The 25,006-nt window shown below is 35.2% G+C and overlaps 1 protein-coding gene across 3 annotated transcripts in view; it reads left to right on the top strand.

Moving 5' to 3' along the window:
- GPATCH2 (G-patch domain containing 2) overlaps positions 1 to 25,006 on the top strand; it is a 195,972-nt gene that overhangs the window by 110,855 nt on the left and 60,111 nt on the right. For all 3 annotated transcript variants that reach the window (XM_058275226.1, XM_023589730.2, XM_058275225.1), the window contains exons 7-8: positions 15,726 to 15,765; positions 22,702 to 22,772. In XM_058275226.1, coding sequence (XP_058131209.1) covers positions 15,726 to 15,765; positions 22,702 to 22,772 — 111 coding nt within the window. The remainder of the gene's footprint in view (positions 1 to 15,725; positions 15,766 to 22,701; positions 22,773 to 25,006) is intronic.

Raw genomic sequence — 25,006 nt, 5'->3', positions numbered from 1 at the left:
TGTACAGACCCTCAATCCAGTTGAGTTGCCTTAGGCTAGTGCTCATCTAGAGACTGGCCTCTTTGCTTTTAACCACATTTTGCTTAAGGTAGTCTCTTTCATTGTCTCAGAGGAAAGCCCAATATCCTAAAATTTTCTGATCATTTCCTTTAACAGAAGAAGACTTATGGTTGTGTTCAAAGGATGGCCAGAGATAGTTTCAGGTGTATGCTCCAGCTACTTTCTAGCAGCCATAAGTGAGTCCCTACTGCCTGTTGCCCTTCTTCTACTCAACATGCTTCCTATTTTAAAGTCTGATACATAAAACCCACTCTTAATACCACACTGTGTTTCCCGTAATAGAAGAACTAGGGTAGTCATACCCTGAGGTTATATAAATAATTTCCATAGTATACATGGACTGAGTATTTTTAAGGGAGTCACTTCACAGATCCCTAGCTTCTGTATACGTTCTTTCCTGAAAATCATCAGCCCTTATTACTTTGCTGTTTCTTACTTTTTACAGTTGACTCTCTGCCATTTTAGAAAAGAAAGACTTCCTTCTAATCCCAATTTTACCTTGGTGCATCTCCCCAGAGTGGAATCCTTTTCAGTTCCGAACAAAGGGTCATTCCAAATTTTGTGCAGGTATTGCTATCGAGGGATTGAATCTAACGATGAGGTTGCAAAACCTGTTGCAAATTCAGTAGCTGGTTCCTAATTCTTTGTTTTCATCAGCTAATAGATTATTAAAAATAACTTTTAATGCTATAGATTGTGTGACTTGGCTTAAAATTCTAAAGTAGTTCAAATAATTGAGTGACTGCCCTAACCAATTTTCTTTTTTTTCCTACCAATATGTATGCACAAGATTTTGCGCACCCAGAAACATGAAAGTAAGAAAGAAGAATAGAATTGATGCTAAAAATAATATTTATCAATGAATACATGAACTAATTAGGAATGAAACCTCATTGATGTATGACTAATAAAATTTTATTATATGTAGCATTATCAAAGATTATGTTTATTATATGTATTATAGATTATATGTATGTTTATATAATTAAATGAAATAATAACTGCATTAGGTCTTTAATAACTGATTATGAACTATCAACAATTATTATCAGTACTGAATAACACCTCTCAGAAGAACGAGTTTTATAATAACAGAAATTAAGAAAATTTAATAAAATCAATTAACTATATCCATATATATGCATACATACATATATATTTTGTTGCAGAGATTGACAGGGTGACCAATAAAGCACTTTTTTTTTTTAAGAAAGTACCAAGGGATTGAACCCAGGACCCTCATATGTACAAAGCGGGCACTCAACCACTGAGCTATACCCGCTCCACAATAAAAGACTTTCAAGCATAAAACTGTATTACTTTAGATTAAAATTCTGTGAGGAAGTAAAATAGAAATATGAGTTCAAGAGAAAAACAGACCATGTAAAATTTATCAACTTTTAAAGTAGTGCTTGTTCTGGTATTTTTTATATGGATGGTATCATTAAATCATAGGGATATTTAGAATGTCATAATGGTTTTATTTTAAAATATCCATGTTTATAATTGATAGAACAGTAAATTCTTTGCAGCTATTTAAATTTATGGTGAAAAATATTAGATGTCTACATAAGAATATGTGAGAAGGATATTTTTATACCTGTTTCAGGAGATATGTGCTCAGAAAAGGTTGAAGACTATTATGTTAGAAAACAAATTTACAAAAAAGTAGCAGAATATCCTACAAATAATGGTTTAAGCAAATAGCAGTTTAGTTTCAATACATAACCAGAAATCCAAAAGTGGTCAGTTTCAGAGCAATTGGGCAGGCAATAAAAGTATCTGCTGTAACTTCCTTTATGGGATCTTTGCCTACCAGCAAATCTCTATACCTCCTATATTTTCCCTTTAGGTTTTAATTTGTATTTGATTATTGTATTAGTCAGCCAAAGGGGTGCTAATGCCAAATACTAGAAATCGGTTGTTTTCATAAAGGGTATTTATTTGGAATAGAACCTTTCAGTGACCAGGCCATAAAGCGTAAGTTACTTCCCTCACCAAAGTCTTTCTCCACGTGTCAGAGCAAGATGGCTGCCGATGGCTGCCAGAGTTCAGGCTTCCTGGGTTCCTCTCTTCCCGCAGTTCATTTCTCTCCGGGCTCAGCTCCTCTGTTTTCTCCACAAGGCCAGCTATAGACTATCAGGCAAACCACCTGGTTTCTCTCCAGGGCCTTCTCTCTTTCCTCACGACCAGGCTCCTCTCAGTGTTTACTAATTGGAGATCCACCTCAAGACTCCAGCATCAAAATTCCAACTCTGTCCTTTGCCATGTCTTTTATCTGTGAGTCCCCACCCCTTGGTGGTCCTACTGACATGACCCAATCAAAGCCCTAATTATAATTTAATCACACCCAGGTACAGACTAGTTTACAAACATAATCCAGTATCTATTTTTGGAATTCAGGAACCATATCAAACTACCACAATTATAATATTTATCACATTATTCCCTAGGAAATACATAAAGTTACTATTTATATACTTTATTCCCCTTAATGGATCATGAACTTGCCAAAGTTGAAGACTGTCTAGTTCCTCTTTAAGTCTCCTACAATATACAACATTACATATCAAATCAACAGCTCATAGGTCAAGGTTATCAAGTTCTACTGGTAAGTGAAGGCAAGTGTTCATGAAGGAACTAATGGAATATTTGATGAATACAGTTGATAATTGGTAGGAACAGCAGATACTCGAGCTAGAAAGGACCTTAGATGTCTAAGACATTTGCCTGATTTTATAGATAAGATCATGAAGAACTGAAAGGCTAAATAATTTGCTTGGGGTCACACACTAGCAAGTAGTAGATATAGGACAGATCACCACCAAAAATAAACACTAAAATTGATTATCTCTGGGTGATGGGATTGCAGGTTGGTTTTATATTCTTTTTTTTTTCCTCCTTCTTGTTGGTCATGGTGGGACATCATATGGTATTTTCCAAACTGTATTCAAAGAACATGTTGCTTTTATAGTTAGGGAGATGAACCCATAATGAACATTATAAAAATATAATCCCTTAATATAATTATATTTCATAGTTCTATACAAACAAAGGCATTTCTTATTTATTATTTCATTCTATACCCATATTGGCCCTGCAAAATAAGCAAGGTATGGATGATGAGCCCCTTTTGGATTATAAGAAAACTAAAATTCAAAGAAGCAATGCAACTTAGTCTGGATGACATGGCTACTAAGTAATGGATCTAGAATTAAAACCAGGCTCTGATGCTAATCCTGTCTTCTTCTAGTTAAACTAAGGATGGAAAACTTGAGACCTTATTGTCATATCTTCTTTTCTTATTCTTTTATTCTCCATTAAATTCATTAAATCCCTTAAATTCATTCTATGCTCAAACAGAACAATTTTACTGGCAATTTCTTCTTCTCATTTTATATCACCACCATGTGATAGTATTTGACAGCCAAAGAGAACAGAGAATATTCAATCTATTATGGTAATCCAGCTAACAAGTATCCAGTTTTCATTGTTATGTGAGCTAGTTGTCATTGACACACCCCTTCCTGATGTTTGCATGAGAGTATAGGAAAAGAGTTGATTAACTGTGGTTTTGTATTATCCTTACTGCTGTATACCTAAGAACCTGTAATAAAGAATCTATAATAATAGCTAGAGGTAATCATGAAATTACTAAATATTTAGAAACTGCTAATTGGATAGTAAGCAACAACTACTCTTTTCACTTAGTTAATGATTCTTCTAAGTCAATATTTGTTGTGCTTTGGAAAATCTCCAGAGACATCCTGAATATAGGAACACTTGAAATAATTTCACATCATAGAATTTCAAGTGTAAAAATTGATTTTAATAAATAAGGCAAAAACTTTTTTACAGGCTCTACCACAATTACATTTAGGAATTTTCAGATTTGAAACCATGTAGTTAGATTATCATACTGTTAACAAAGTAGGGCAGCCTACACTAGGCTAGGAACGAAAAGAGCTGCTAAGCTGGGGAAAGGAAATAGATGGTTTTCTTTAGAGTTAGAAGAACATCACCCAGCACATTGCTTAGTCTGGAAAAGCTTTCCTCATCAACAGTTTTCAACATTGTGTATTAAAATAGTGGAGGCAGGTCAATAAAAGTTTGCAGAGGGTTTCTGTAAAATAATAATTTATAATACTTTCAATTATAAAAGAAGTTAATTATAGAAATTTCCTCAACAGTCAACTTTGCCACACACAATTCAGTATATGGAACCTTAGTGTTAACGCTAAACTAACATGTGTTCTAGACTTATACTGAGAAGTCATGCAAAGTGTCATAATTATGAAAGTGTGATTATTTTCATAAAATTATAGTTAATGTTGCACTAATTGTTTTATATACCATCTGATAATACTCTCCTTGGAAAACATATTACTGTTTTTATATCCAACTGTCAATATATAATCTTATAATCTGTTTCTTTTAACAGGAAATATTTAGACCAGGTAAATGAAATACTTATTAAATAAGTATAGAGCACTACATGTAAAGTGAAAATTACTTCAACATATTCCAACTAAAGCAGAGAAATTAATATATATTTCCTGAATAAAAATACCGTGTTAAACTTTGAAACTCACATTTACTCTGTTGACCTTCTGAAAATATAAATATTAAAATATAACAAAAAGAATTAATAATGACTTCTTGTCCAAAAAAGTTTAAGACTTAAAATGAGGTTACATTTGAATAATTCCAACCCCTTTTACATGACTGAGCTGAAATGGTTCCAGAACTTTTTTCTCTTACTCTTTTTTTCCAATTACTTATGCAATATTGGGGGCGGGGGGATCAGAGCTAAATATGATTTAATACTTGATATTTTAATTGATATGTATATTTTGCTGTATTTCATTTTAAAATATCAACATGCACCTGAGGAGCTGTATGTAAATTAAAACTTATTTTAAATGCACATGGGTAGATCATTAGAATCCAATTATGAATTCCTTTATAAAGCAAATATTCATCCTTTATTTTATCTTTTGTGTAAATAGTGAGTTTGCTTAAAGCAAGATTTGCCTAGATTAGAGGTTATATTCATTGGGAATAGTTTGATACTTTGAAATTTAGCATCTATTGCTTATAGTGGAATTTTCATCAAAATATCTTTGACTCTAGATTGAGATTAAAAAAAAGATATGCTGGATCAATTCCTCCTTTGATTTATTGTGATTCTCTTGGATAAGTCATTTAACTTAATATGTATTAATTTTTAATTGTAGAATAAGAATAAGGATAATAACAGTCCTTTCTTATCCTTACTTATTTTTATAAATTACTTATGTAAAAGAATTTTTTTAAACTAGGAATAAAACATTGCAAAGTAATCAAAGATGATGATGATGATGATGCATTATATTTCATTTTCCAAGTATGTTCATATACACCACACTCTTTAATATTCCTATTGCCTCTATTAAGTTTCTCAAGTCACACAGATCTACTCCACTGAACCAAAGTCTATGAAAGAAACAAAAATATTTTAAGCATTATATGTTGGATAATATGCTAAACCTATGGGGAATTCCTATAAATAGCATAATGAATATTGGTTCCTCTACTGACATTTTGGAGTAAAAGGTAGGTGCACTAATTGTCTTAATTTCCTAAGGCTGTCGTAACAGAACCACAAACTTGGTGGCTTAAAACCAACAGAAATGTATTGTCTCACAGTACTGGAGACTGGAAGTCCAGAATCAAGGTGTGGACAGGATACTGAAACCTATAAAGGCTAATCCTTCCTTGCCTCGTCTTAGCTTCTGGTGGTTTGCTGGTAAACCCTGGCGTTCCTTGGCTTGCAGCTGAATCACATTAGTCTCCCCCACTGTCTTCACCTGGCCTTCTTCTCCTGTCTTTGTCTGTCTTGTCTCCTCTTCATAAAGGACACCAGTCATATTGGATTTAGGTGTCCACCCTACTGCAGTATGACCTCTTCGTAATTTAACTACCTCCATTTGCAATGGCCCTCTTTCCAAATAAGGCCATAGTTAGAAGAACTGGGGATTAGGACTCAAATATACCCTTGGTTTGGTGCGGGGGGCACAGTTCAACCAGTAAAAGTAGTTACTGCAAAAATTCATGGAATAACAATCTGTATATTACAGTATTCCATGTGTACTGTTAAGGGAAGGAAATTAATATTCATTGAACACCTACTATTTGCCACTAATTTAGTCTTAAGTCTCAATACTATGAGAAAAGTGAGGTTAATACTGTTTTTTGAATGAGGAAGAGATGGTTACTCAGAAAATGTACTTTGTCAAAGTTCACCTGGCTAGTAAGTGCCAGAGCTTGTATCCAAACTTAGGTCTTTCTGATTCTAAAATCCATACCAGGCTGCACTTGCCTGTTTTATATTTGTAGTATAGTGGACAAAATGAAGATTTAGAAGAGCTAAATGTAGAATGAGCATTGAGTTGTAGAGTTGACTTTTCATTCTATGGAACAAGTGAATGAATGAGGATTGTCTTTACCATTCTGGACATCTGGTCCATAGGCTTGTAAAAACCTGAAAGAATCCCAGTTCTTTGCTCTCATTCTTTTACTCTCAGAGAAAAATATGGCAGTTGAAGTAGGATAAAACTCTGTCCTACTTCTCAGGTCATCCATTTATTCTGAAAATATCTATGAGGACCTACTATATGTGAGGTGCCAATTATAAAATAGTGAATTAAGCAGTCATTATCCTTATTAGTTTACAGTCTTAATAGAGGTGCTAGACATTAGTCAGTAAGCATATACACATCAATGTATAATTATATACTAATACATAATGGATTGTTATACACTAAGTGCCCTAAAGAAAAAACTTAAAAAGGAGTTTGACCTAGACATTTGGAAACAAGGAAGATTTCCTTAAGGAAAAGAAGCTTGAGATGAGTTTTCCAGGGATTAACTAAGTGAATTGGTGGTAAGAAGAGCGTTTCAGACAGTGTCATATTCTGTGTTCAAGAAACTGAAGGAATGCTAAGGAAGATAGAGCACAGCTTGTGAGGTAAGGGAGTATATCAATATGCAGCGAGACTGGAGAAAGGCAGGCAAGGGCCAGATGATGCAATGCCTGGTAGGCCACGCTGAGGGTTTCTTCTTTCTCTTAAGAGTAATGGGAAGGCATTTAGGGTTTTTGTTTGTTTTCTTGTTTGCTTAAGGTAAGAGTACAAATGATGAAAATTTTGAATTAAACTTTGAAATGATCCTTCTAGCTCTACGGAATGGTAAATGAATTAGAGGGCTTCTGTAATGGGGTCAAGAAGAGCTGTTGTAATTTTCCGGGTAAACCTGATGGCAGCTTAGACAAAAGTGGAGTCAGAGAGGTTGAGAAAATGGATTAAGAGATAGTTATGAGATGATGGATTTGCAGATGTTCTGAAAAAGGAGAAAGGTGCCCAAGATGGCTTTAGTTGTGTCTTGGAAGCTTAGTTCATTGAGTCAAAGAACACTAGATAAAGACTAGGCTTGTAGCACAAAATCATGAGTTCAGAGAAGTATTTTAAATATGTATTTGTTAAAATATAATAAACCAATTGCATGTTAATAAAAAGAACATATTTCTTTAAAAAAATAACTGTTTTCCCCCCAAAATTAGAAGTGGCATTGATTTTGTAAATCATTTTAATGTCTAATTTAGTAGATAATAACTGGATTCTCATAACTGCATTCAATCTGTGATGAGATATTGTTTTGGTTGAAGTATATGAAGAAAATCCAGCCTTATATAGATATTTGGTTGGAAAAGGGACAACTGTTTGTCAACTAATTGTGGATATTGTTTGATACTACACCAAAACTTGAAAAGTGCTAGTTTCTTAAAAATTAGTTTTAATGTCTATTCTGGAACCATGTCAATGAATTTTGTACTCCATTACATTAAAATTCATTGGTCTGCACTTTGAATGGATCTTTTACCCATCATGCTTTGGTAAACCAAACATTTGTCATTTGGAAAAAATCACATTCATTAATATCTCCACAAGAGACTTTATGTATTGGTCAACTATCAAACTCATGATGGTTAATACAAGTTTTCAAAAATACTGATTTTTACTTGTAAGCTCAAATTTGGTCATTGGTCACAAATACTGTTAGTTGTTTTCCTTGAATTTACAGGCTCACTGTGCCAAATGGCCAAATCCAACTATCCATAGTTGGTCCATTAGTCATTCATTCAAGTAAAATATGTTTCTATGAAAAAGTGGCTGTTTGACTTGCATCTCACACAGTCTCACAAGTGTTTTTCCTTGGGACAACTATTTGACTTTGATATGAAGAGGGCATGCTTTTTATTTATTTCTGATTTCACTACACAGACTTTTAAATACTGTACCCAAAGATTGAGACATAATTAAATCTTTTCCTTTCCTTTACTGCTTTCTCTGGATATTAAATGAAAGTAGCTTTTTATCCCTGCCAATTTATGGCCATGAAGTATACAATGAATACTATTTGTAAGTTTTTTAGGGACCCCTTCTCACCCTGTCCACCCTTTGATAACTATTGGCACAGACAGAATCAAGAATACCAAAGTTTGTGCATCACCCTAGACCTTCACGGTCATCTCGGTCTACCTGTCAATTTCTTCTTTGTTGTCATGTGTACCTTAGTCTTTTAGCATCCTCAGTTGTGGTTGCTACCAAGACTTTGTTCTTCTCTAGCTGTATGACTTATTAGTATTCTATCCTTTCACCATAACTTTTATTTCCATATCGTGTTATATAAAGCCCTGTTATAGGATATTGGGTTAGGAGTCTTGTATATATTTCTACTTCCCTATTATTCCTGTCTTTTGTTATATACTTCTTCATGCTTAGAAGTTTCTACCAGAAAATAAAGTTCACAAGGAAGATATTCACTGAGATTATATTACCGTTTCTAAAGTTAATTCAAATTTTCAGTACTAATCCATTTAGACCAAAAGTGTCCAATATAAATTTTTACAATGTAAATGTTCTGTGTCTGCACTGCCCATTATGGTAGCCACTAGGCACATATGAGTATAGCACACTTGAAAAGTGGCTAGGTAACTGACAAACTTAATTTTTAATATTGATTTAAATTTAAATAGCCACATGTGTCAATTGGCTACCGTATTGGACAGCACAGGTTTAGACCATTATATGTACAAGACCAATAGTTGAATTATTAAAATGAAATTATTCCTGAGTCAGAAATAGAAACTTATCTCTCACCAAAAAAAAAACTCTTGTACTGCCAGCTGCATTGGTTCTTTCCTTTTGAAAGGTACATTTTAGGAGACTCAGTTTAGAATCTTGAGTTTGGGTTGGCCTTTTACCTAGATGTAGTATTAATTGAATTCACATGAAATCCTATGCCTTCCTACTGCGTATAATTCAACATTGTGACTGGGGAAAAGGGATTAAGAAATAGTAAGAAGGAATTAGTATAGAATTCTTCTTCCTTAAGGGTTTATTTTCTCCTTACTGCTTCAAAAAAAAATCCCTCTCAACTTCTATAGAGTTACCAGCCACAACTGCTGTACTTGAAAGACCACTATAGTGAGGCCTAACATGAGATAGCTATTGCTGTTATCTGTAGAGGATTAAATGAAATCATTTGTGTTAGGCTTAGCACAGTTCCTGGTCATGCCCAAACAGCATCTGTACGCTAGAGTAAGATTGAGCTTGGACACCGCAGTTGGCCCTATTAAATTTTGTGAACAGTCAGTCCAACTCTGTCTCTCAGTCTGCTCATTCCCTGCAACTGACCAGTTTCAGCTGACCAGTAACTGCTCTCTTCTCCCAGATACTTCCTTCACTAAGAGCCTCCTTTTGAACCCCTTTTACTGGAGCCTCTGAAATGTTGGCTCCAACATAAATAAATGCCCCTACAACCTCATTTTCTTTAGTCCATTTTTTCTGCCTCTCCTTTTATATTCATTTGATGCTTTCACTTTCAGGGACCCTATTTCCTCTGTGTTCCATTCTTCATTATTTTTACTAGAAGGTTATTAAATAACTTTTATTTTCCAAGTATTATGCTAGGCTCTGGGAACACATACCAAAGAAATCTACGCAGAACAAAAGAGAAAAAAATCTCTCCCTCCCCCAAAAGCCCATCACTAATACAAGATAGTGAAGGGGAATGGTGATTAAGAACACAGGGTGTGGAATCCAGCAGCCTATGTCCATATCCTGGTTCTACTAATTGCTAGCTTGGTGACTTTGAACAGTAATAGGATTATCTCATAATGCTGTTGTGAGAATTGAATGAGTTAATCTATGGTACCTAGCACATGTCTAACATTTATTGAACAGTGGTGATGTCTTTATTGCTACTTCTATTATTCCTTCTACAACTTTTTCTACAACTCCTACTACTCTTACTATTATTACCATTATTATATCTATCCCTTTTTCAAGGAGCTCTGATTTATTATCAGGATAAATAAATGACTACACTACATTAATATAACTGCTTTAATGGAGACGATGTGCAAAGGACATGGAGAGTTTGGGTTACAAAGCAACTAAATCTTCCAGGGTAGGTTAGATAAGGCTGCCCAGAAGAGGTAGCCTCTAGCCTTCTCTCATCCCCATAACCTTCCTATAACAGAGGCCACCATTTTCCTACCACATCATTGTCCTTTCCAGATCATTCCTTTTTAAATCCTGCTTAAAAATTCTTCCTTGCTTTAGGTTCATGCCCTCATATACCCCTCTCTTCATATGCCTTCACTTATACAGGACTTTTGGTACCTGCATCACAGTCTTCCTTTGTCCCAATTTCTGCTGTCCTAGTTGGTGACAATAAGTATAATAGTTGGAAGGAACATGGTCTTTGGAATCAGACTACCTATGTTTGAATTCCAGTTCTTCCACTTACTAATAAAATCTCTGCAACTCATTTAACCTTACTGAGCCTGTTTCTTCATTTGCAAAATAGAGTTATGACCTTAGGGAATAAATTGAGAATAGTACTTGGCCTTGAGTGAGGGCTCAATAAATGTTAGGTGCTCTGATTACCAGCAGTGAGATGTGGATGAAAGGAAACAAAGTATGCCAGTGCTTAGGACAATTTATTTTCCTCCTTAGCTGCCACAGTCTTCATATGTGAACCATTTGAGTGGCTCCCAATTCAATTCTTGAATATAACCATCACCCAGAACTAATCTAGCTCTGAAATTTTAAATTGTATTCTACCATTTACTTACCAAATATTTTTCCAGCTTTCTTCTTCTGTTATGCTCACTACCCTTGTTTTTTAAAATCATCAAGACTGTTAGTTCAAAAGTCTTCCATTTTCTCCATTATCCTCTTTGGGGTGCCCTCCTTTCTTAATTATCTTCTGCACTTTCAGTATCCTCCCTGCATGTACTATTTTTCTATGCCTCATAACAAATTACCCCAAACTTAATTGCTGAAAAGAAAACCTATTTATTAGCTCATAGTCTGTTTGTCAGACAAGACCGTGTGGCATCAGTAGAGAGATAGACACATAGAGCAATGGGATAGAATAGAGAACCCACAAATAGACCCACAGACATAGATATCCAACTAATTTTTGTTTGTTTAAAGTAAATAGGACCTTATCGGCCTTATTTGTTTTTGTTTTTTTTCTTCTTTATTTTCTTTTAAATGTTACACTCAAAAAATATGAGGTCCCCATATATCCCCCACCCCACCCACGCCAACCCTCCCACATCAACAAATTCTTCCATCATTGTGGCACATCCACTGCACCTGGCAAATACGTTCTGGAGCACCGCCGCAGCACATGGACAGTGGTCCACATTGTAGTCCACACTATCCCCCAGTCCACCCAGTGGGCCACGACAGGACACACAACATCCAGCATCCGTCCCTGCAGTACCACCCAGGACAACTCCAAATCCTGAAAATGCCCCCAAACCATATCTTTATATCCAACTAATTTTTGACAAAAGTACAAAACCAATTTAATGGAGAAAGGATAGCTTTTCTGCAAAATTAAAACTTGCTCTGTGAAAGACCCTGTTAAGAAAGTGAAAAGATAAGCTACGTACTGGAAGAAAATATTTGCAAACCACTTACAAGACAAAGGCAGAGCTCATAAAGCAGAAACCATGACATCAACCGACTATATTCTTGTCTAGAAGCACGACAAAGGAAGAAGCCACTTTCAGGCTCATTCAGATTGTTGGCAGAATTCAGGTCTTTGTAAACTAAGGTCCACATTTTCTTGCTGGCTTTCAAGCAGTGGTCTCTCTCAGTCCCTAGAACCACTCCAGGTTCCTAGAACATTCCCCCTCCCAGTTTGCAGTGAATTCCCTCATGTCAAATCCTTCTCATGCTTTGATTCTCTCACTCCAGGATGAGCACACTTTTCCAGAGCTCACCTGATTAGATCAGGCCCACTGAGAATACTCTCCCTGTGTTAAAGTCCACTGTGCCATGTAACATAGCCTAATCACAGTAGTAACTATCCCATCTCATTCACAGGCCCTGCCTACACTCAAGTAGAGGAAGTTATGCAAGGGTGTGTATCCTTGGTGTCATCTTAGAAATCTGCCTGTTACATTGCCCCCTTTACACTCCTAACCTTGAATCAGTCGATTCAGCTAAACATATTTACAGTGACTTTTCTAAACACTACTGAATAAAATCATAAGATTTTATGGTTTCCACTATAAATTTATAATCTTAAACTTCAGTGGATTCTTCAGCATCCTTTAGTGTGACTTTACCTTGCAACATTTTGTATTTCGTAGGAAGCTATTCCATCCCTTAACTCATTGAGCCCTTGTTGCCAGCTGTTACTCTCAGAAGATTGCCCCTTCTTTCACTTTCGAAAGTGAGGCCACAAATTTGGATGGACTTATCCAAATGTACCTTGCAGTCTGGTAAACAGTTTGGCAGTTTCTTATAAAACTAAATGTGCAACTACCATACTGCCCAGCACTTGCACTCTTGTAAGTTTATCCCAGCAAATAAAAACTTATGTTCGCCTACAAACCTGTGCACAAATGTTCATAGCAGTTCTATTTGTAATAATCCACACCTGGAACCAGCCCAGATCCTCTTCAGTGGTCAGTGATTAAACAAATGTGGTACATCATACAGTGGAATACTACTCAGAATAAAAAGGAATGAGTTATTGACACATGGAGCAACTGGGATGAATCTCCAAAGAATTATAGCTGAGTGTAAACAAGTCAATCCCAGACAGATACTGTATGATTCCATTTCTATAACATTCTTGAAATGACAAAATTATGGAAATGGAGAAGAGATTAGTGGTGTCTAGGGTTAAATACAGGAGAGAGGAAAGTAAGTGTGGCTATCAAAGGGCAACATGAGAGATCCTTGTGAGAATGAAATTATTATGGACTCTGTCAGTGTCATTATCCTAGTAGTGGTATCATGTTATAATTTTGTAAGATGTTACCATTCCAGGAGACTGGGTAAAAAGGATCTCTATGTTACTTCTTACAAAATGCATGTAAATCAACAGTCATCTCAAAATAAAAAGTTTTTTAAAATTATGAGATCATCTAGCAAGTTGAACAACAACAACAACAACAACAAAAAAAAAAAACACAGCAGAGTTTTGGAAAGCAAAGGCAAGAAAACTAGTAGATAAATCTAGAAGGCCCACAATTTAATTGCCAGTCATTCCAGGAAGAAAGGGAAGAAAAAAAAACAGGGAAGAAAATTATCAAAAGCAAATAAACAAGTTCTAGGACAGATGTAGAAAACAGCAGCCCCAGTGGAGACGAAGTGGACAGAGGGCTATGGGAAGGAGATCTCTGGAGACTCCAGGGCTGAGGTAGGAGTAAGGAATGGCTGTATTAGCTGAGGCCTTTTGTTGTTGTTTTTCAACTAGCAGTGATAAGGATGGACAGATCTAATAAAGAAGGCTAGTGGGCACACAGAAAAATCTGTAAAGGAGGAAAAACAAGGCAACTGTCAAGTTAAAGAGAAACAAAAAGAAAGGCTCGGCTATAGACGGTATTTACATAATCATAATAATGTGTGTATTCACAATTGATGAATTAAAAATGGTGTGAAACCTGGAAATAAGGTGTTGGGAGTTATAAAAGAACCAAATTTATAAGAATAGGAAGTCAGTCCTTAATGTCTGAAATAAAGTAATCATGAAATATCAGTATAACCATATCCTTTAGTATCTTGGCATTAAATACTAAAGGAAAAGACTTAAAGAACTGATGGTTGTTTCTCTGGACAAAAGTTAGGGAGTGAGCATAAATGGGGCAAGACATTGCTCTTTTTAAACCTTTTGGGTTTGTTTGTTTTAATTATATATGCATTTGATTAACAAAATATTTTTCTTTAAAGCAAAAGTATAACCCACAGGCAGAGAAAAGTACGTTAGCCAAGTTGTCAGGGGAACTGCAGTGAATAATTTGCTTCTATTTGGTAATTAATCCAGATATCACTTACTAATACCATTAAGTGTGAAATCTGATATACGAAGGAGCATCATTGTCCGTGAGCTTGAGAAATGTTCCAGGAAGAGTGTAGTAAAATGCTATTAATGTATAGGCTGTTTATTCCCAGGTTTAATACTGCAAGAGACTAGAGAGTACATAGAAGTCTTGAAGGATTCCCAGAAATGTGCCCAGTCAATGTAAGCCACTAGCCCTTCTACACTGATATGGTGAACGCATGCACACCTTGGGCAGTAACCTAGGTCTGAGCTTTCTTTCTACATCTGGAACAGGAGTGTAGGATTTTTGTGAGGATTGGAAATATCAGAAGTAATACATATCCAGTATCTAAAGAGTCCTTGGTACATAATGGTGCTCAATATTGTTATTCTTGAAATAATATAGCAATAATAGTAATATTAGTATTATCCCTTTATGGTTTTTATGAACTTTTAGTGACTGATTTGCCACCATTGCTCTCAATTTTCTGGTCCTTGATGTTAGTTTGGGGGCAGAATACTGCCAGAGTATTAGCTAACAATAACTCCCTAAGAAAGGCTGTCTCCAGAGAGGTGAGTAATAAAGAGTCCCAGGGGCAGCTGAAGCAATGTGGGGTGGGGTGGGGTGGGGTGGGGTGGGTGGTGCAAAGTGCAGGAAGGGGGCTTTGACTGTGCCGGGACTTCTGTATTTCTAATGCTTTTATGCTGCATTTGTTCTCAGCCTGGATTCTACTGTTAGAATTCAGATGGTTCTAACAGTAGAGGGAATGAGTCCACAGTCCCTTCAGTTTATGCTCCAGAATTCACATCAAGGACTTTAGTGTGCTTGTTCATTGTGGGCATAGCCAGAACGATATAATATTCTTGTATTTTAACATTTTTTTAAACTCCATCAATCAAAATGTCATAATTTGTTGTAATGATGCTGTAATTAAGTTGCGGTAAATGATGGCATTTGTACCTTTTATAACCAGAATTGATTCATAAAAGGAATACAGTCCCAGCAGTTTATGTTAACGTAATTAAATGGAAATGTAATTTTAACTCAGTTTGCTTATTAAATTGAAAATTACTGGGTTATGAGCACTTTTAGATTTCTGTCAAATTTGGCATAAGTCTAGAATTACATGAAATATCCATTAAAATAAAGCATAAAAAGGCCCTGGTGCCGGTGAAGGATAAATTTCTTAAACTATGTGCCCGTCGATCTTGTGTCAGTCTGTACTCTTGGTTAGGTTCCGCTAACTCCTTTTCTCTTTCCATTGCAGCCATTGGTTTAACCCTGGGGCTAGGACAGAGCATGGCCAGGTAAGAAACATTCTAATCCAAAAGGAAGTTACTCATTCCCTTTCAAATATTTAACTGTGCCCCTTCAAGGCAATAGATCAGTTTTATGAGGAAGGATATAAATCCCCAGCTTATTTTTAAAAGAGCTAATTGTGCCAGTGCTTGCTTCACTGACCCAGTGAACACTCCTGGGTAAGCATCAGCGTTCCCCTTTACTGCCCCCTTCCTCAGTCACACGTTTGACCTCCGTGGACATGCTCTGGAGCTCATTTCTTTGACTTCAGAATTTATGTGTTTTTTTTTCTCAAAAAGTTAAGGTTTCAGAGTAGTAAATATGCTTAAAATTTTGATTTGTAGTACATATAAGATCAGCTAACAAGAGAGTATTTTTATCTTTCAAGTTTAGCAAGTGGGAATTTTTTCTCTTTTTTTGCAAGTATATGTTACTATTTCTAGATGAGTTGATTTTTTTAAAAAATGGTAACACAATGATTAGTTGACTTAGCAAGAGGTTGACATTTCTTTCAGTTAACTTGGCATGTAAAATACGTAGCTTACTTTCTTTGACCCTTGAATGTACTAGTTCCCTCTCTGAAGCATGCTAAGGTAATTTAGGTCTTAAATTTATGCTAAGTTTTGAAACACATACATTTTAGAATTTGCATCCTTATGAAACTTATTTTTCATTATGAATTATAAAATTATTCTTTTAATGAGTCAAAAATATGATACGTTAAGAAAGTTCAGTTTTTAAGTGCATGGGAATGGTAATCCCCAAATCTGGGGAATCGTTTCTTCTGAGAGGAAGCCATGCTGGCATCGTAATTGCTGACATTACTATATCGGTGATGTTTTGTTTCTTAATCTGGTGGGAGATTCACAGTTGTTGGATATACCAAAGTTCTTTTTATAGGTCTTCCTTATGAGCTATACTTAATTTCTGAACACACTGGAACCTAATAAAAGAAAACAGTCTTGTGAATTTAGTTTTGATGAGTTTTTGTAAACCTCCCTTTTTCCATGATAGTGATTTGCCCTTTTAAAGAGACTTCTCACATTAATACTGGAATATGTACCGCTATTTAAACAGACTTTGAAATTAACTAGGCTAAGAAAAATATATCTCTGATGTGTTTCTTTTACCAGTTATTCAGGAAGCAAAGTTTGAGCTTTCTGCTTTCCCAAATGGTTTATATACTTCTGGGTACAATGCTGAACTATTATATCTATGATAAAATTCTGCTTCTAGTAGTGAGTTGCATCAGGATATATATTATCCCAAAATACAATTTTTAAAAGCTCATCTTCTTTTGATTTAGAATTTGAGAAATACTAAAGTAATATTTTAAATTTGTGTTTTACATTGAAGTATTTCTAATTGCTTCTAACTAGGCTTACTTTTTCAGCTAAAAATTAGCCAATAGTTAGTAATATACAGGAAGAAAAATTGACCAATTCTTGAATCAGCCTTTTGCTTAAGCTTTGATATGCCATTTGAGATTTTTATTTTGACTAGACAGGCTATGAACTAAGAAATACATGTTTGTATGGACCATATACACACTATTTACATTTTGAGGGATAGCAATTTCTTAGTTAAACTTAGACCTAATGTTTACAGCATAATAAAGTATTGGCTAAACTAGGTGCAAATAATAACATGCAAGACCATGAAGTATAAAAATCCATCAAGAAATTATTGAATGAATGCCTCTTAACATGCATGTTCACCTTTTATTTTTCCCATACCAACTTATAAACATAAAAAGTGATAATATTAGCCCCACTTCTTTTGAAATCCCATGCTTCACAACTTTCTCTTATCTTATGGTTGCTCTTTCCTGCTGTTCTTTGGTGCTAAATCCCATTTCCATTTCCACTATGTTTAGTGTAATTCCTTTATTACACATTTATTAAACAGCTGTGATCTATCAGGTACTGTATTATAGGTTAGACATATTTGTTTAAAAAAAAATCAAAAGGACATAGTTTTCCTTCAGTTGATAATAGTCTGAGATGGGAAACCAGTAATTATAATATGTTGATAAATGTTTAAGAAAACCATAAAGAGAGCACTACAGAAGAGGCCACAATGGAGAATAAATCTAAGGTTTTGCCTCCCAGCACCTTATGGTTTGACATTTTTACTAAGTTTGCAAATATCCTAATGAGTTATAAATCATAGTTTAGACATTTCTTAGTTCTCCTTTCAAGGTTAAGGACACTAAAAGACAGGGTATGAAGAGACTTGGAATTATTTTGTAGACATCTGTGGAGTTACCTAAAACTCAGTTACCACTAGAAACTCTCCTGTACTTGAAGGCCTTGCAAACACCAGGTAGTGAAGAGAGGATTGCTATGGAGTAGGAATTCTGCTCTTTACTTCTTCCTCTTCTATTAGGGATTTAGGACTTTAATAAAAATCTTATAAAAATATGAATAGCCACAGAAATTCTCACCATTTCTATAACAGTCAAAGCCATCATCCACAGAGAATGCTTCCCTTCCTGGCTTAAATCAGTAATTTTTAGGGAAGCAGACTTGGCTCAATGGATAGAGAGTCCGCCTACCACATGGAAGGTCCACGGTTCAAACCCAGGACCTCCTTGACCCATGTGGAGCTGGCCCACGTGCAGTGCTGATGTGCACAAGGAGTGCCATGCCATGTAGGGGTGTCCCCCACGCAGGGCTGTCCCCTCTGCCGGGGAACCCCATGCTCAAGGAGTGTGCCCTGTAAGGAGAGCCGCCCAGTGCAAAAGAAAGTCCAGCCTACCCAGGAGTGGCGCCACACACACGGAGAGCTGATGCAGCAAGAGGACACAACAAAAAGAGACACAGATTCCCAAGCTGCTGACAAGAATAAAAGTGGACACAGAAGAACACACAGTGAATGGACACAGAGAGCAGACAACTGGTGGGGTTGGGGGGAAGGGGAGAAAAATAAATCTTAAAAAAAAAAAAAAGGTATAATTTTTAAACCTTTTATACCTTTTATAAGCATCCCATTTGTATTAGTCAGCCAAGGATGTGCTGATGCAAAGGACCAGTTGGTTTTCATAAAGGGTATTTATTCATGGTAGATGTTTACAATCAGAAGACCCTAAAGAAACCAGCTCAAGGCACCATAAGAGGTACTTTCTCACCCACATCAGTTGCCACGTGTTGAAGTGAGATTGCAGGTCTGGTCTGTCCTTCCTTCTTCCTCTTAAGACTCTGTGGGCCCAGCTTCCTCTGATCTCAGCTGTAGGCTGGCACAGGGTTTGCTTCTTTCCCCGGGGCTTTAGCTGTTTGGGCCTCCTCCTTTCTGTCACATGGCAAGACTGAAAATGATCAAGTTCTCTTCTCTTCCATGTCTTCTTGAGTGAGTGTCCATTTATATCAGCCCACCAGGGGGGCGGGGACTTATACTGAGTTACAACCTACTGACCTGGTCTAATCAACACCCTAATCTTAACATAATTTAATCAAAGACATCTCAGCTGAATTTATCACAGTCAAGGGGTATCACACCCAGAAGAACAGATGGGTTTACAAACCTAATCTCTCTTTTTAGAATTCAAAAATAATCTCAAACTGCCACAACATTGTGCTAGGTTTTGTGTTTATGAATCTTAATACCATTCTTATATGAGTCATTTTTTTTTTAATATACATCTGCAGGTCACTAATAAGGGAATTGTATCTTCATTTGACCTAAGTCCAGCAATCTGAAAGTTGGAAGGTAAGAGGCACTTCGCACCATATTCAGAAGTTCTATTTTAAATCAGAGTTGACATTATTGAGTCAGAAACCAGAAAAGTGACCTCACTTGTGACACTGATAGGAGTCTGAAACAGAAACATTATTAAAGAAGAATTTCTCAAAACCTGATGAGCTGTTTTTGCTTATTAGAGTAGGACTTAAAGATTCCTGGTTTTTTGTTATTGTTGTAATGAATTCATGACCTGATTTCCTTTCATTTCACCCTCTTTGGTACTTAGGTGCAAAGCAGAAACATGTTGGTAATCTTTTAAATACCACTATGTTTTTTGTTGCTCTAGTAACACTGTCAATTATTTTTTTTAAGAGGTAGGGTCAAATATTAACTTGTCAGATTCATGACCCAAAGATCTGAGTCTGTTTTTTTATCTGAACTTTATTTCAAAGTAGCAAAGGTAAACCCAGATTTATAGTTATGTTGATAAAGCAAGATAGTTTTGTGATAGCTTTTTAATATAGATGCTATGTTATTATTTAATACAAAATAATTCCAATATTTGTCTATGATATAAAAAAGCTATTAAAACCATAAATTTAAAGAAAAAAATCAAATCTTCATATAAGTCCAATAGAAGGAGCTGTAACATCAGAGTTCAGAGAAGGTGCTATCTCATTCAAGTTCATCTAGGTGGTAGCCTCTCTGAGAACTAGCCAGACCTAGTATATTTAGCCTAATATTTATTTTGATTGTTTTAGTTACATTTTTAAAAACTAAGGCATAGAACTCTTTTTCTTATTTCAGAACATTGTGTTTGCAATTTGAGGTCTTTGTTTTAACATAAATTCCAGAAATCGTGTTCAAATACCTGTCTTTGAACTTAAAATTAGAAAAGTTAACTACAATTAATTTAAGAAGGAGGTAGAGATTTCATCCTGTTACCTCAATCTATCTGTGTCACAAATGTTGGTTTGTGTATATATATATATTTTTAAAGGCACTAACCTTAGAAATGCCAAAGTAATCAATTTTTTTTTATTTTCAGAAACTATTTTGTGTTCATGGTACGAAGTGTTTCTAAATTGAAACACTTTCAGATTAATGGACTTAAGATAAATGAGTGCTCTTTGCTATAAGTAATAGTTGTGATATGACTTCAGCAGCATATCAGATACCAGATCTCACTCCCTGTTTCTTTATCTCATTTTTTCATTCATTCATTCAACAAATATTTATTGAGTACTAAAAATGTTCCAGACCCCAGGCTGCCCCTTGGAGATGTAGCAGATAAAATAAATAACTGAAGCAAAGGGTTCAGAGGTGAATGAGAACAAGGTACACTTCCCAAACTAAAACGTTCCATATGGCTAGTTTATATAATTTAGAGGTAAGTATAGGTAGGAGTAGATGAGTGGTGGAAAAGCATATAAATTATGAGTTTAGAGTTGTAATCAAATTATGAAGTCCATGAAAACCATGTACAGAATTTTGGACTCTTTCTGAAGAAAAATGGACAGTCATTAAAGGGATATAATGTAACCAGATGTAATCAGATCTACATTTTGGAAAGATCACACTGGCTGCTGTGCAAAGAATGGATTAAATTGGAGCAAGGTTGGAGGCACGAAGGCCATTTTTAAGAAGTTGTTGCAGGTGGAGGAAAATTATAGTTTGGAATAGGATCATGGGAATGGGAATGGAAAAAAGTGAATCTTTAAGAGGAATTTAAGATATGCTTATTTTAAGACTTTTCTAAAAGAAATAAATGACCTAACTACATTTTTAGTGACCTATAGTCTGTTCCTCCTGAAAGACAACCAAATGCTGCTCATAGTTGATTTTAAATGACATCATTAAGCAGTTCAAAGTAGTAGTTATCTTTCATTAAAAGTATTAGGCATTTTCGGGGGTTGGAGTTGTCCTGGGCAGTGCTGCAGGGACAGTTACCAGACATTGTCTGTCCTCCCATGGCCCACTGGGTGGACTGTGGGAGAGTGTGGCAGTGATGTGAACCATTGACCGTGAGGTGCAGCAGTGCTCAGAGATGTATTCACCAAATGCAATGAATGTCTCATGATGATGGAGGAGGTTGTTGTTATGGGGGGAGGAGTCGGGTAAGGGGGTGGGGGGTATATGGAGATCTCATATTTTTTTAATATAACGTTAAAAAAATAAAAACAAAAATAAAAAAATTTTAAAAATTAAAAGTATTAGTCAATAGCCATTGACAACGAGGCTCATTAATTACAATGATCATCATAATCACAATTGTAGCATTTGAAGCATTTTCTCAGCATTTCCCATATTTTGACAACAAAGCTAAGTGTTTTCTCATTTAATACTCACAGCAGCCTAATAGGTTCATATTATTATCTCCATTTTACAGATGGAGACTGGGACTTGGAGAGGTTAAGTACTTTGCTTTAGGTCTCACAGCTTGTAAATGGTAGAGTTGTGACTGGAACGTAATGACTGTTAGTTACTGGAACAGCTGGGATTAGAACCCAGATCTCTCCTGCATTATTATTTCTAGGGCTTCTACTTTCATTAGGGTTAATTTCTAACATGCTACACAACTCCTTTTTAACCCAGGCTTGTGCATAATCTTATTTCTGCATAAATAAGATAAGCTACAGTTTGAACACAGTAAAGAGTATTGACTATTTGTTTTTTCCCTTTCCAATTAGTTAAAGTGTGAGGGGAAGAGGATGGTAAGGCATTTTGAGGAAGCTATCAAATAATGTATTCTAATTATATATTTCCAAACCAATAATTTCTTTGGAAAGAAGGTGTTGTAAGTGTGTTTCTTTACCATGTTAGGCCAGTAGGTACAGAAGAAATAATGTTAGCTCTTTTATGTCAGTGTAGGTGAAAAGGCCTCAAAAAACACACTGCTGAGTGCAATGGTAGAGGCTTTTGACAAGAAAGGTTATATTACTTTAACCAAAGCCACTCCAGAGAACTGGAATTAGAACTGAGTTCTAGACCTTCAGCCCCAAGCTGTATATTAACTGAATATGAGAGCAGTTTAGGTGTCAAGGAAGCACTGAATTGCCAACCCTTACTAACATTTTTGCAAGAGTGGCAGTGACATCTCTAGCTAACGCAGTAGTCTTTCCTTTAAGAGAAACAAGCAGAAAAAAAAGTAAGGCAAGTAAACTAAGAGTGTCCATGTGAACAAGAAGAATATTTTTCTACTTACAAAATAATATAATGAAAATATTTTTGTTTCTACAACTTTGTCTTAACGCTTTGTGTAGCATCAGCTTCTAAGAGATAACCGAGCTGAAAGAGGACACAAGAAAAACTGTTCTGGGAAAACAGCCAGCAGGTAAGCAATTCAAAATTACATGTAATTTTCATCATTTAATCATGTTCATTTTTTTCCATACTGGTATGATTGTGGTGCATTGTGGTTTGGGTTGCCTTTGGTTCTAAAAAGTCTGCATAAAATAGTTAATGTATTGTTTATTAGAATCCACTTCAGGATTGCTACTAATGAATGGCAAGATAGAGTTTACATTTAAATAAGCTGGTGAAAAATAATGAATTTTAAAAAGGATAAAACATTTCTGTGTCCCATAACTAGTGAAAATAATCTTATATCAGGATTTAGAATAATTATTTATTAATTTAAAAACATCTGGAGTTCATCTTTTTCCCTAAATTGAAATAGTTTGTAGAACTTATGTGATAGCAATATGTATATCTATTTTAATAGCTTATAAGTGAGGTTAGACTAGGAAGAAAACAATCCCTTTGAATTAAGTGCTTCTAGCGTCTTGCTCATTTTGTATTGCTGAGCTGACTTTTTTTCCTTTAATGCAAAGAATTTGTCCCAGCTTAGTAGTTTAGAAAATATATTTCTCAAGTTTTGCTCCCCGTCTTTTCAGAATATTGATTAGAACTATTGTCCTGAAATTTACATTTATTTTATTTCAATTTTTAACAAGATAAGATAGCTGACCTCAACAGTCATCATAGCACCCCATGACTTTCCATTACTAGTATACTAGCCACTATGTACCATGCTATACAATAAACTAACCCTAAGTGAGAGCCCCCTGTAAATATTTGCCAGAGAAAATACAAATCCTATCTAACACTCTTAATTTAGATGATCAAAAATTGCCAAACATAATGAAATAACTCATTTCAATAATATAATTAAATAATTCATCATCATTGATAAAAGAAACACCCAATAGACTTATCCTTCAAAATCTCAGATACTAAAATAAGATACAGATTATAAAATAACTATCTGAAATATTTATAGTAATAAAATGAGCAAGCAATATTACACTATTAAAAATAACAAGGCAGACTTGAAAAGAACCAAATATAATTGCTAGAAATGAGAAATGTGATGGTTGAAGGCATAATCAGTGAAATGAAAGATTTATTTGAAAAAATAGGCCAGAACGTAGCATTAAAATATGAGGAGGTGGAAAATATGAAAGAGTGGTTAAGAGACACAAAGAAGGTAAATAGATTCCATTAGAATCTTTGGGGGAGAAAATAGAAAGCCTGACAAAAAATAAATAAAACTGTAATATTTAAAGAGATGCTAACTAAGACTTCCCAAGACTGGTGAATGTTTTATATCCATAGATACAAATACAAAAAGCACAGTGAATAACAAGTAGAATAAATGAAAATAAATCCGCACCAAATAGTATACTTTAGTACATCAAAGACACAGAGAAAATCCTAAAAGATCTAAGAAAGAAAGGACAGAGTATCTTCAAAGAAGTGATAGTTATACAACAGATACTTCAATAGCAAAATAGAAACCAGGAGACAGTAGAATAATCTTCAGAGTACTGAGAAAATATATAGTCATCAACTGTTTTAGTTTCTTAAGCTGCTCAAGCAAATACCATTAAAATGGGTCAGGTTAAACAATGGGAATTTATTTGCTCATGGTTTCAGTCTGGGGAAAAATCTAAATCAAGTCTTCATCAAAGCAATGCTCTCTTCCCAAAGACTGGAATTCTGGGGCTTGGACATTAGGTCATCACATGGCAAAAACATGGTGACATCTCCCTGGTCTCTCCCTTCTCTTCCGGTTCCCTTGATATTCAGTATCTCTATCTGAATTTCTTTCAGTTTATAAAGGACTCTAGTAATAGGATTAAGACCCACCCTGATTGGGCCGGGCCACACCTCAACTGAAGTAACCTCATCAAAGGGTCCTTCTTACAGTAGATTCACATGCATAGAAATAAATTATATTCAAGAACATGTTTTTTCCTGGGGTTCATACAATGTCAAACCACAATATCAACTTAGAAAATGAAAAACATCCTTTATGTATGAGGGTCAGCAATATATTAAGATTTTCAAAAAAATGAGAAATTTACTACCAACAGACCTATGGTAGAATTCTTTTTAAAGGATGTACTTTAAGAAAATGATCTCCTAAGGCTAGTCTGAGCTTCAAGAATGAATCCTGAGCCAATAAAGTGATAAAGATATAGGTAAATTATAATAGCCATTGTTTATATAAAATGATAATTTTAATAATGTGCAATTTGTAGAACTTTTTAAAGGATAATTCTA

This window comes from Dasypus novemcinctus, chromosome 13 (assembly GCF_030445035.2).
Source record: "Dasypus novemcinctus isolate mDasNov1 chromosome 13, mDasNov1.1.hap2, whole genome shotgun sequence".
NCBI lineage: Eukaryota > Metazoa > Chordata > Mammalia > Cingulata > Dasypodidae > Dasypus > Dasypus novemcinctus.
This window is presented reverse-complemented; position numbering and strand designations above follow the sequence as displayed.